The 14,339-nt window shown below is 34.0% G+C and overlaps 2 protein-coding genes and 1 pseudogene across 2 annotated transcripts; all 3 read right to left on the reverse strand.

Moving 5' to 3' along the window:
* Positions 1-750: 750 nt before the first annotated feature.
* Positions 751-2,746, reverse strand: LOC123898572 (zinc finger protein CONSTANS-LIKE 4-like). Its single transcript, XM_045949561.1, has 2 exons — positions 1,284-2,746; positions 751-1,182 (listed from the first exon to the last, which is right to left on the reverse strand). Exons 1-2 carry the CDS (start codon positions 1,854-1,856, stop codon positions 910-912), a joined length of 846 nt encoding a protein of 281 aa, XP_045805517.1. The 5' UTR covers positions 1,857-2,746; the 3' UTR covers positions 751-909.
* A 2,702-nt stretch (positions 2,747-5,448) lies between these two features.
* On the reverse strand, positions 5,449-5,871 carry LOC123895742. Its single transcript, XM_045946233.1, has one exon. It carries the CDS (start codon positions 5,869-5,871, stop codon positions 5,449-5,451), a length of 423 nt encoding a protein of 140 aa, XP_045802189.1.
* A 1,363-nt stretch (positions 5,872-7,234) lies between these two features.
* On the reverse strand, positions 7,235-9,116 carry LOC123895743 (annotated as a pseudogene).
* Positions 9,117-14,339: the final 5,223 nt, after the last annotated feature.

Here is a 14,339-nt window from a genome sequence, read left to right on the forward strand (position 1 = left end):
ACTAAACTTCTTAGCAATTCTTAATTCAATATGCTAACAATTTGTGATTAAACAAAAGAGATTCCTACTAGTCTACTACTCCACCAGTAGTAGTACTTGATTAAAATACTAATTTGTGATTAAAAAAAGATCATGTAAACACACGTCCTAAGCAAATGGTAATCCAGATTTAGATACGCTAATCAACATGCAAATCTGAACAGCGACTGCTATTGCTACATCATCATTCATTCCACTTCCTTTTCATCATAACATCATTACGGCTATGTTTGGATTGGTGGTACAAAATGGAATGGAGCGGAATGGAACATAATGGAATGGAGTGGAACGGAGCGGAGTATAGATATCATTCCATTGTTTGGATATATTTTATGGAGAATGTTAACTTGTGCCCTTAAGGGCACATGTTAAGAAGATAAATGTGGAAAAAATTTATTGAACTTGTGGTGTATTCAATTATCTAAACATTAAATTCTTTGTATCATTAAATACTATGTTTCTATTTTTAGGTAGCTTAACATGTGCCCTTAGGGCACAAGTTAACATGACCCATATTTTATAAATATTCATTTCATTGCATACACCCTAATTTGGAGGGGAAAGAAAATTGGAAGATTGGATGGTATGGGATGGAATGTGTTCCATTGTGTTCCATTCCACTTCATTCATTTTTTGCAAATCCAAACAATGGAACTTAGTTAGTTACCACTCCATTCCATTTCATCCTTTACCACCAATCCAAACATAGCCTACAAAATTCACCCCAAAAACCATTCAAAATCGTTGTCAAAACCAGTTTGAAACTTTACATAACATAATTAAAACAAACAAAAAGTTATATATATACAGCATGAAACAAAAATGCAAAAAAGAAAAGGAAGCAAACAAGAGCAAAGAAAGAAACAAAGATCAACACGTCGGAACGACGCCGTATCCAGAAATAGAATCAACGGCATCGGTGCGTTTCGCAAACCTCCCTTTAATCCTAGGCCTAGTTTCTGCATAAGCTTTACGAGAAGCGTAACGAATAGTCTTCTCGAACCTTCGATTCTTTCTCTTCTCCTTATACCTCAACACTCTAGCTTCACGATCAGCCGCCACAGCTTTACCGTATCCGCAGTTTGATATCTCCGATACGGCGTTTCCATCCGGAACAACTCCAACCTCCATCGACGATGAAACCTAATCAATAACAAATTCACAACAATAAAACAATCAATTGAGTTATAATTATTCAATATAGCAACATTTAAGCTCAAAATTTCAGATCTGAGATATCTTACACTGTTACTAATCTGCGACGGTGACGGTGTTTCTAACTCTGTATGTGTATTGTTCTTATAAGCAGAAGTGAAAGGATCGAAGTTACCGTGAACAGGAACTACACCGTCGTTTTTTTGTTCAATTGCACCGTAATCTAGATCCATAAACGGAATAGCTTCGGAATCGGAGAACATATAAGGAGAAGAGTTGAGATCTGCTTTCGGATCAGAGATCAACCACGAAGCAGCTTCAGCTTCATCTTTAACAGCATCGTAGTTGTTATTATTATTGTGAAAAGATTTAGATTCGAAGAAAGGAGTAACCGGAAGACGCTCGTGACGTGCGGCGAGAGGATTAGCAGAGTGGATGTCACGGTCGCAGGTGATGCATAGAGAAGCTGCATCTGCTTTACAGGTGACATGTGCAGGTGCTTGCTCACAGACTTCACAGAGAGTGACGCGAGGATGACGAGAAGCGAGTTTGTTAGCTGCGTGGACTTTGGAGTCACAGTCGCTGCAGAGGAAGGCGGAGTCAGGGCGGCAGTAGAGAGTAGCGGTGGCGGATTTGCAAGAGTCGCATAGTTTAGAAGACATTTTGAGATTTTTTTTTTTTTTTTGGTTTGTTTTGTTTGAAATTGAAAGAAGAAGAAGAAGAAGCGTTGTTTATGTGAGAGTGGCGTGTAGTTTACTTGTTTCAGTTGAATTGAATTCTACCTGGTGTGGTGGGACTAGGAGATCTGGGGAGTGGCCAATTGGAGGTTGACACGTGGATTAGGATTGGATAAAGTGGAGTGTTTGATTGATGTAAAAGGGTAAAGTGAAATGTGAAATGAAGAACTGTTGAAGGTTGCAAAGGCGTGAGGGAGATGAAGACTTTTTGGAGCGGAACGTTCGTTCGGTGGGATGTTTCAATTCCAACGCAATGTCTTTATTCTAACTGGACCCGGCTTCATCTCTAAGCTGAGAAAGTCTTCCTTAAGCACATACCTAAGACATAATATTTAGGCACATCCAGTAGAATTTTGACAACACTTAAATAATTGTTACTTTTTTAAAAATAGAATAAAAAGTGTTTTCTTCTCTCTTCACTCTCCCGTCTTTTTTCTCTGCAAAATCCATAGATCTCCTTCAATCAACCAAAGCTAAAACTATCTCCAATCTAAGTTTGAACAGCAACAACACAAATAAATGGAAATGGTTTGAAAAAATCAAGATCCAGGGAATGATAATGGGTCAACTGCCACTATCTCTCCCAATCCAACACCAACATATGAATCATCACCTCACACAACCGAATCTCGCCGATGATCTACCTCCTTCAGTAATCGACTCACTTCCTCTGTTCACTTATTCTTCCAATTACCGCCGCTCCTTCGCTGTCACCCGCCGCTGATTGCGTTGATTGGCTCTCCAAGTTTCGTAAACAGTGACCTCCTCTGCTCTTTTTTCCAACATTTGTGCTGTTTTTTCATCATTATTGGATAAACACGAAAATGAATGTGTAGTAGAGAAAACATATTGAGATTAGAATCATAAGATGTTGCAGAGAAATTAGAGAAGAGATAATGAAAGAGAAAGAAGACAGAAGAATGGAAAGAGAGAGAGAAGGAAAAACATTTTTTGTTTTATTTTTAAAATAGTAATTGTTATTTATGTGCTGTCAAATTTTTACTGGATGTGCCCAAATCATATGTGTTGGGTCAGTGTCCAAGTAAGACTTTCTCCTCTAAGCTATGCCTGATGGACTGACACGGTACAGTAACTCTCTCTTTCTTGTATTTTTTGTCTTTTGCTAAAAAGGACATTGTTGAGAAAATAATAATTCAAATTTTTTATTCTTATGGTTGAGTGGAAAGAAAATGAGATTTTAATTTAAATTCATTTATTGGTTTTCATAATTTTTTTCATCTCTTTTTCTTTTCACTCAAAGAAATGGACCTTTAGAAAAACAGTTCATTTTTTTTACTCCAGGAAAACAATCGATCTTATATAATCGTTTTGATCATTAAAATCTGTTATATGAAAAATTAAAAATTATAAGATAGTTTATACAATTATTCTTTATTTAAAAAAGATAAATTAAATAATTGTAAGAAGACGGAGTAATAAAAAATGAAGTGTACAATAAAGGGTATAATGAAAAAAAATAACATTTATCGTAAAGTGACTTATATACTTGTAATCGATTAACATTTATCGTAAAGTGACTTATATACCTGTAATCGATTAACCATATGCGTGTCAAGTGAAGCCGTTTGCATTATACGGTGATGGGTCTCTAGAGCACTCATGAAAATCAGACACACGTACGGCTTAAATGTGTAACACTGTATAACACAAGAATTGTGGAGATGTAATGTAGGTGGTAGACCGCTAATATATATCGAGTATATTTGATTCATATAATTTACTACACCAATTTCTCCATATGTTAAGTCTATTACTCTAGCACCGATTCATAAGCTTTCTAATTATTAAACCTCACGAGTGTTGATTGTGATTAAATTGTGTGTGTGGAGTGGGTCGATTATATGATTTTTTAAACTAGTAATCTTGAGTTTCTAAAAGTTTTATATTATTTTTGTGTGTGTCGTGTTTTCGGAAAATTATCATCATTAATTTTAAAATAAAAATTGTGTTTTTTTAAGTATGTCTATGTCCCTTGCCACAACACACATACAGAGTGCACACAGAAATAATGCAGTTCTAAATCAGAAAAATAACCAAGTTCAGACCCTAATCATTCACACAGGAAACTCAAGTCACCCCTAAACAAGTCTTTTGACCTGTTTTTAATAATTCTCCAAGATAGTATTTTAGCCTCCTCCACTACGTCTTCCCAGTTGAAAGCATCAAATCTAAACACCATAGCATTTCTTCTTCACCCTCCCCCCCCCCCCCCCCCCCCCCCCACTATTACACCTTTGAACATTTTTAGGTGATTATAACCTCCCCCTCTGTGAATGCAGACTGAACTCCGATCCATTTCAATGTCTCGGTCCATACGATTGATAGTATCGGGCAGTTGAAAAAAATACGAGATGATGTTTCTTCTCTTCCACAGCCTCTTACACATAAACTAGATGAGTTTACATTGACCCCTCTTCTACGTAGATTATCTTTAGTAGGTAGTCTATTTTGGAAAAGACGCCAACCTAACATCGAATTCCTCACATCTCTACCCCACTCAACTACTTCTAAGTCCACTTCCCTCAACAAATTATATGCCTCTCTTACTGTGTATGTCGTCTCTCCCCACTTCCAACTATCCTTTTCGCCCTCTCTTCTCTCTGCCCCTAAACCCCTAAAACCACTCCGCTACTTCCTCCTCCCACTTAAACAAGCCTCTCCTCCAACTCCACAAAACCTTCTTTTCCCCTGCTTCCTCCGAAATCATCTCTGCAACTGTCCTATTCTTTTCTATAGAGATATCATAAAGCCTGCTGAATTGAACCTTCAGACTCTCCCCGTCAACCCATGGGTCCAACCAAAAGTTTTTATCCCTACCATCCCCTACCACCTTCCTGAGATTTTCCTCGAACCAGTTCTCCCTCCCTATTCCCGGGACCTGTGACACTGACTGCAAATCCCTCCACCATATAAGAACCTACATCTTCCAACCTTGTACCGTATTTTTGAATCAACACCGACCGTCATAAAGACTTATCCTCTAACTTTAGTCTCCAGTTCCACCACCATTTTCCTAGTAAAGCAATGTTAAACATTTTCATATCCCTTAATCCCAACCCTCCCATTTCTTTCGGTTTACAAATACTATCCCATTTAATCTAGTGTACTTTTCTTGATTCCTCACTCCCTCCCCAAAGAAATTTTTTAAACATAGATTCAATTAAGGAGATGATACCTGATGGCGCCTTGAAGAAAGAGAGGAAATAGATTGGCACAGCGGACAAGACATATTTTAATAGCACTGGACGACCTCCCATGGATAGAGACCGGCAATTCCACGAGGAGAGCCTTTTCCTCACAACATTCAACACCGGTTCCCATGTTTTTAATTTCCTCGGATCAGCCCCGATTGGAAGGCCCAAATACTTAAACAGAAAGCTTCCAAGTTCCAACTTTACAATTAAGCACTGACGCTGCATCTTCTAGCTAAGCATCACTTACATTTATACCAACCAGTATGCTTTTTTGGAAGTTAACCTTCAGTCCTGAGATTAATTCAAACAATCTCAACATAGCCCTTCATGGCCAATATGTTATCCCAACACTTTCTTCCAATGATCAACGTATCATCTGCAAATTGCAAATGAGACAGAGTTACATTTTCAGCTCGTCCAACTCCATAACCCAGGAAGCTTTTATCAAACACTGCTTTGCTTATTAGAACATTGAGTCCTTCAGCAACGAGAAGGAACAAGAATGGCGAGAGTGGGTCTCCCTGTCTCAATGCACGCTCCATTGTGAACTCTATAGGAGGACTTCCATTTATGAGGACTGAAACCATAGCACTACTGACGCATTCTCGGATCCACTCCCTCCATTTTGAAGGGAAATTCATTTTCTTCGTGACGAAATCCAAAAACCCCCAATCCACTGAACTTTTGAGTCTTCTCGCCTCATCAATCACCTCATTAGCTATCATTACACTGTCTAAGATTTGTTCAAAAAAAGATTTGCCTCCTTCCTTCAGCTTTGTTGCGAGAACCTTTGATAGTACTTTGTAATGCAACCTACCAATGAGATTGGCCTGTAGTCCCCAAGCTTCACAGGATTCTCTTTTTTTGGAATTAAAGCGATGAAAGAACTATTAATACCTATAGTTAACCGACCATTTTCATGAAATTCAATCATAAATCTGAAGAATTCTCCTTTAATTTCCTCCCAAAAATCTTTTAGGAAGCCAAAAGAGACACCCTCCGGACCCAGGCTCTTGGAACTTTCACAGACCCACACTGCTTGTCTTATCTCCTCTTCTGTGAATTCTTTTGTTAGGGAATCTGCCTCCGTCTGAAGCAATTGTTTAAACTCAAAATTTTCCATGTCTGGTCTCTTCTTGCGATAACTCTGAAATTGTGCATTAAAGTGATAAAAAAGGCCTTCTTTAATTTTATCAACCTCATCGATTAATTCCCCATCCTTTTCAATGCACAAAATGGCATTAGAGTTTTTCTGCATTTCTACATATCGGTGAAAAAACCTAGTATTCACGTGAATCAAAAGGAAAATATTAAGTAAACATGAATCAACATTACAAAACTATCATATTAACCGTCCGTTCCTAAATATTTGACATGTGATGAAATAGTGCTAGTACTTATATGAAAATAATTTAAAATTAAATTAATCACATTTGATCAAAATAAAATATAGAATAAAAATTAACTTTTGAAATATCAAAAATATTCAACATAATTTTCTAGGAATGGAAAGCTTACAACAGAGACGGTATAATTTATTATAAAAAAAGACAGTATAATTTGTCTCATTATTATTCGGTTTGCGTCATACTATTTTATTATTTTATTTTCTGCAAACAAATTTCCTTACGCAGTCACATACACTTTACTTGCTTCTCACTACTACTCGTTAACCGTAATTCATAACACTGAAGATTATGATAAATCAATTAATTAACTTCAGATTAAAACAAAATTAGCTCACAAAATAGTCAAATAATAGAATAAACATGTTATATGACCAAAACAAAAAGAAATGTGTTGATAAAACATAATAAATTGTGGCAATGACACACAACACTGCATTACTGAAGGAGAAAATAGAATTCCAACCACAATCATGACTTTGTCCCACATGTATCAATTATCATATTACTACTCTTACTGCATAACTCTAACTTCTCTTACTGCATAACTCTAACTTTAAAGCCACCATAATAAGAAAATAGAACATAAAAAACATGAAAATGGTCATTCAGTTCAGTCTTACGTTATTATAGGGTCTCCATTGTTATACTACTATTCAAATAATAGAATAAACATGTTATGTGACGGAAACAAGAAGTGATTTGATAAAACATTATAAATTGTGGCAATGACATACATCATTGGATGTTAAAAGGATAGCTTAGAATTCTAACTCATGATTTATGTTTGATTTTGACCTGCGTAATCCGTATTACTACTGAGCTCTAACTTATAGCCACCATTACAGGACGATAGGAAAGGAAACAAAGATGAAAAAGAACATAAAAAGATGGAAATGATCCTTCAGACTTATGCAAGTTTCTATGTGCATCCTCTACATTGCATCAAAGAGTAAATTAGCGCGCCTCATCTTTTCCAACAAATCCTTATTCGCCGTTTTAAGGGTCTACATTTTTATATTTCCGAAGGTGATCTGAGAGTTCTTTGGGAATGGAACTTCCACAATGAAAATGACGACCATAGGGATGGTTGTCACAGAACCATTTGAACATGTCGCGTTTCTCTTTCTCTGACGAGAATGATTCGCCAAAATCCTCTCACCAATCTTGACACCCTTTTCGAAAGTCTGCATCACAGACCAAATAGAAACATTAAAAATTTAAAATACAGATAAGATTGAACACAAAAATTAAAGAGACAGTTCAAATCTAATACTATTATCATATGCAAACAAGTGATTGCGTATAAAACAAAATGCAAGAGCAACAGGGTAGAAAGCAAGCCCTTCATCATGCAGGAAATGACCCATGTATTCACAAACTAAATTGAAAATTAAAAGGCATGAGTGATCCATTAACTCAAAGTTTTGGGATGAAAAAAGTCAGATAAAATGTTTGGAACAAAAAGAGTATTTGCCATAAAAATGCATGGATGCAAATTGATACAAGTTAGTTAAAACCTACCTACCTCTTTCATGCGGCGTTCTATCTTGATTTGATACCACTTTGGATTTGACAGTGATGCTGAAAGTGATGAGGATGTAAAGGACAATAATCAAACAAGTAAGGTGCATTACTAAAAGAATGTAAAGTATGATACCACTTGGGGTTGGTCGAGTAGTGTTGGCTTGGGCCCTTGGAGTATGCTCCTCTCAAGGTCTTAGGTTCGATTCTCACTGGTGCCAATTTCGGTGGGCTAAGTCCATACAGAGCAAAAAAAACTCTGGCTTTAAATGGGACTCCCGCAAGTGGGCGGTGGATTGGTCCTCTTGAATTAATCGGTCCTAAAACCGGATACCAAGTTTTCAAAAAAAAAAAAATACCTAAGCCACGAATTGATAGCACCCGGTTGTTGAAATTAACAGTACCATGTACAGAATTTAATGTCCTATGGAATACTCCTTCATGAACCTGAAATTAACAGTTAAAACACAAATCAAAGACAGACACAGAGTGAGAGACAAAGAGAGAGTGAGAGATCGCATACTGATTTGCAGGCATCACGGATGAGATGAAAGAAGCCTCGCATGAATCATTCTGTAAGCAAGCAGCTTGAGTACGTAGAAAGGGAAGAAATGTAGAAAGGGCGTCCAATACTCCGGTCCGGCATATAAAAAATAGTTGTAAAAGTAAAACAAAAAAAAATCTTAGAAATTCAAAAATACCCTGATGACATGCTAAAAAAACTATCTCTTAAACCAAAGTTAAGGCTAAATGAACCCCATGTAAAGATGAGGCATGTATACAGAATACCTAAGTGACCAAGTACACGCGAAAGATGAAAATATGCAATAGAATCCAATAAGAAAGTCAAAATTAGCAAAAATGTGCAAACAGGTAATAAGGGATAGGTTCTGATGCATACATCTCCTAGAATGAAGATAAACCATCTAAAAATCTAGAAATAAAATTTATCACATATAGTGTACAAAGTACTACATCTACAGCAAAAACATTATATTTGTTAAGCTATGGCAAGCTTTATAAACATTGTGATTAACACACAAAACAGTCAAATTGACCAAAACAAAACACTGAATTACTACTTTTACTTCTTAATGGTTTCAGTGAGTAATTTCTTAATTGTTTGCTTCTGAAACCATTCTGAAACCATTTAGCTGGTACAATGGTTTCAGAGCGTTGTACTTTGAAACCATTTCACTGATAGAATGGTTTCAGGGGAGTTGATTTTTAATTGTTTGCTTCTGAAACCATTTTACTGCTAGAATGGTTTCACAGTATAACTCTCTGAAACCATTCTTCCAGCTAAATGGTTTCAGAAGCAAACAATAGTTTTTAATTACCGTTTTATCTCATTTAATTAACGAAAAATAGTTTCAGGTCTCAAAAAATTTCATAAAATATACCAAAAGTTCCAGAATATTATCTAATATTTTATTAGAAACAAATAAAAAAACAATTGGTTTCAGAGTACAAATCTATGAAATTATTATTATTATTTGTTAAATGGTTTTAAATAATCAGCGGAATTTGTGAAAATAATTTCATGACTTGAACTAGGGAGAGTGAGGTACACAAGAGGGTTCTAAATAATTCATAGTACTTTACATAAAATTTTGGAAATTTTTTATGGAATTATAATATTTTTAATTACCTTTTTACTCATTTAATTAACTAAAAATAGTTTCGGGTCTCCAAAAATTTCATACAATATACCAAAATTTCCAGAATATTATCTACTATTTTATTATGAAAAAATAAAAAAAAAAATAGAGCTTCCTGAGGCCGCACGCGCCCCACGCGCCGCCGGTGAGAGTGGGCGTGGGCGACGCGCACTGTTCATCGTCCCTCCCACCCGTTTTATGCAGAAACGGGTCGTGCGACCCGGTTTTTGACCCGGTTCGATCTCCCTCAATACTCAACGAAACTCGACGTTCCTTATATGGATTTTGATCGTTTTTCAATTTTACAAAGGTTTCCGGTATTAGTTTTTGAAATCGGCGTTCGATTCGCACGTAAAATGAGGTCGAAATTTGGAAGAAATTTAAAAAATGTAATAGTTGTTCTATTGTTTCAAAAAAAAAAAAAAAAGGGTATTTTTATGATGCAAATTACATACATGCCCCAGTTGCTCTATTGTTTCAAAAAAAAAAAAATGGGTATTTTTGTCCAACTCAAAAGTTGCACCTTGCTAACTTAGACCTAACTAGGGTCTAAGTTAGAAAACCCCATATATATATATATATATATATATATATATATATATATATATATATATATATATATATATATATATATATATATATATATAGAGAGAGAGAGAGTCAGGATCCGTTGACACCAACTAGTTTGACACCAAATGTTACACCTCTCAATAACGTTTTAACCGATATAAATTTTATAAAATCCACCGTTGGATTGAAAGTTTACATCATATAGATCATTTGTGTAAAATTTCAAATAAATCCAAAATCATTTGATATGTTATTGAGATACATCAAAATTAACGGTTTTTGTATTTTTTTAAATGCCGTTAATCTTTATGTGTCTCAATAGCATATCAAATGATTTTGGATTTGTCTGAAATTTTACACAAATGATCTATATGATGTAAACTTTCAATCCAACGGTGGATTTTATAAAATTTATATCGGTTAAAACGTTATTGAGAGGTGTAACATTTGGTGTCAAACTAGTTGGTGTCAACGGATCCTGACTCATATATATATATATATATATATAAGCTAGTTGATGTAGTATTTAGTAAAATTAACGGTTGGATTAGTTTATAAGTATCAAACGACATTAAAAAAATATATTTAATATTTAATTTTTTCTAGTAAGAATCTCGGAGAAAATTTAATAAACTATAATCAAATTGAATTAGTTTATTAAAATACGTGCACATATCTAGTAAAAAAAATTATAAGCTCATGAATAAAATACGTACGGTTTATAAAAAAATAAAAAATAAAGAAGAAAAAAAAAAGAATATGTAAATACAACTAAAAAACAGAAAAGATTATATATACAGAAGAAAATACAATGTTTTGTTTTTTTTGGAAAAACTATTTTTTTTAAAAGAGTGAAATGGGCACAAAGAGTGCGAAATTCACTACAAAAAAATTCTGACACAAAGAAAGCACCAATACTACCAACCATTCACTACATAAATTGCTAGGTCATCGTTTTGGCAATGATCTAACAATATCCGTGTTTTTCCACCGTTTTCTCACAATGCCCGATAGCAATGTGTCAGAGTTTGTTGGATATTTGAGGAGGACTTGCGTTCTTTAAGTTACTACCGTTCCTCTGTCCATGAACGTTCTTCATCTTTTACATGGTATATAAATACTATTATTTATTATATAGAATCAGATTTGTACATATAAATTGTGTATAATGTGGGGTTTGATGGGACCCATTTTAGAGTGTTTGATGGGTTGTATGAATATTTAGAAAATGTAGTTGAGTTTTTTAAATAATTGAAAAGTGTGAAGTAATATAAAATATCAAGTGGGTCCCATTCAAAGAACCCAAGTGGGTTTGATGGATGTGTATGCTCGCATGTGTTCTACACAACTGCAACTTGTAGAAATATATTCTGGATTTCTGGTCATCTTTTTATTGGCCGACTATTTTGTAAAGAGAATATTATTTTTTGTCAAGTAGTTTAGTGGTTAGAAATTTCAATCTTAAATAAATAAGTGAGGTATATGAGGTTCGAACCCCGACCCATATACATATAATGCAATATTTCTACTAACTAGCTAGATTATCTCTCATGAACGTAAATAGAAGACTTTAATCGGTGACATAGCGACATGACAAATAATATGGTTAAACCCAAAAAAATATTAACGATCCTATTTAAAGATCATGATGTGGAGAGATCAACTACGATCAAAGTTATCAAACATGTTTATAATGTGCGTGATGGTAGTGGCGAAGTCAGAAGATTTATTAAGTTTAGACAAAATTTGAGTTTAATTTTAAACAAAAATCTCAGTTTTGCAATGAAAAATCTCAGTTTTACCATAAACTAACTTCTAAAATACCACAAAGAAATTACCAAAGTCTGGGCAAGTGCCCGGACTGTAGATCCACCCATGCGTGAAGGGACTGAATCCTCTCCAGTGATAGGAGAGGTCCAATGCAATCATCACCATCCAAAATTAAAAATAAGATAAAAATTCAATCGCTTAAATTTGCACTTGAAAAAAAATTCATGGGAGAAAATTCATTCCTGAAGCATGTCGTCCATTCATTAGAGGTAACAAGATTGAAATGTGTCCTTATAAGCTTAGGTCAATTGTAAAGACATCACATTATATATGCAAGAGTCGAACTTCGAACATTCTATTTATTTATTTTTAAGTTGAAATTTCTTGACACTATACTACTAGAAAAATAAAATAAAAATAAGACTGACATATAATAAGTCAATAACATTGATGGAAAATTTCGTAAAAAAAATAATAAAACAATGGTGGAAAATGATATAGTAACACAAATAAGCTAGCTTATAGCTTATTATATGAGCTTATAAGCTTGTTTCAAAATATTAGAGGTGTTTGGTAACAAATGTTTTTTACTAGCTTATAGCTTTTTTTCAGATGTTATTTCAAATAGCGTTTGAGCTTATAGCTTTTTACACTTTATTTCATTTTTCCCTTCAATTTAATAACTACCCACTCTAAAAAAAACTACCCACTATTAATTATTTCATTTTATATTTATTAACCACTTTAAAAGCTAATTTTACTAAACACTTTAATTTCAATTAACTAGCTTTTCAGCTATCAGCTATAAATTAGTTTTTCAGCTATCAGCTAACTTATCAATTATCAGTTAGCTTATAACTTATTTTGACCAAACAGACCCATAAATTTAGCCACAAAAATGCAAAGTGAAGAATAATTTTTGCTTATATTTTATTACAGAAGGTGAAAACAAATTCTGATTAAAAATTATTTCAACCAAATAAAATGAATATTTTAAATTTTGAAGGAGTTACAAGTGTGATTACATGGATGCAACAACTCTATTGCAATTAATTGGCCAAGTGCAAATTTGGAGAGAACTGTTAACACACGAAAACAGTTCTAGAATGTTAGGAGTATTAAAAAAAGTATGCTAAACCGTGTCCCTGGTGCACTAGTTAAACATACTAAAAAAAGAAACAAATGACAAAGTTAATGATGAGAGAGAATAAGTTTTTACATTATTAAAACATTGAATGTACAATTTACGATATAAAACTTCTATATTTATATCCTTAACTAGTGCCCGGGAGCACTGTTTAGCATTTTCCTAAAAAAAAAACAGCTATAGAAAAAGTTGCACTTTAATTAGGCCTTGTGCTGTGTTGTGTGTGTTTGGGGTCCAGCGATGCGGCGATGCGTAGCAGCATTTGCATAGCACGCACGACTCTTAGCAACCAACCAGAGAAGCACACGCGTGTGTCTGTTTTTCATATTACTTCCCGTGAAAATCTTCAACTGGGGCGGAAATCTCATTCTTATGTTTATGTCAACGGAATAATGCAAAGGGATTTTGGGTATTCAATTTTATTTTACACAATTTGTATATAATCTCCAAATTTCTGTCTTAATAAAAATTCATAGACACTCTCACACCTCTTTGACATCTCCATTTTCATATGTACTATGAAAGTTATCATTTAATTTTATAGTGAGTTTTAAGAGACTTTAAATTTCATCTATGTAAAAAAAAAAAAAATTAATTTATATGCATTGTCAGCATAAAATTATTTTACGCATGCGTCTAATAATATACTAACACATTATGTATTGTGTTTAAAAACACATTATATATCATATTTATTAAATGACGTGACAACGTATTATTTGATGTATGTGTAAAAAATCTTTACACTCGTGATTCACAACAATTAAACCATTATTTGTTTTCTTTTTTTTCTGTTTGTTTGTGAAAATAAGAAGAAAACAACAACACTACTCCTACTCTACTTACTTCAGCGGTTGATATTTGTCAGTTTCTCATTTTTTATTCTCACAAATTTCAGTTTAGATTTGTCATTTTCTTCAAAATAAAAGAATAATTTCTTAGAAATGTAAAGCTTACAACAGAGACGGTATAATTTGTCTCGTTATTATTCGGTTTCGTCATTTTATTAGTATTTTATTTTCTACAAACAAATTTTCTTTACGCAGTCACACACACTTTACTTGCTTACTACTACTCATCGTTAACCATAATTCATAACACTGAATTAATTAATC

This window comes from Trifolium pratense, linkage group LG7, assembly GCF_020283565.1.
Source record: "Trifolium pratense cultivar HEN17-A07 linkage group LG7, ARS_RC_1.1, whole genome shotgun sequence".
Taxonomy (NCBI): domain Eukaryota; kingdom Viridiplantae; phylum Streptophyta; class Magnoliopsida; order Fabales; family Fabaceae; genus Trifolium; species Trifolium pratense.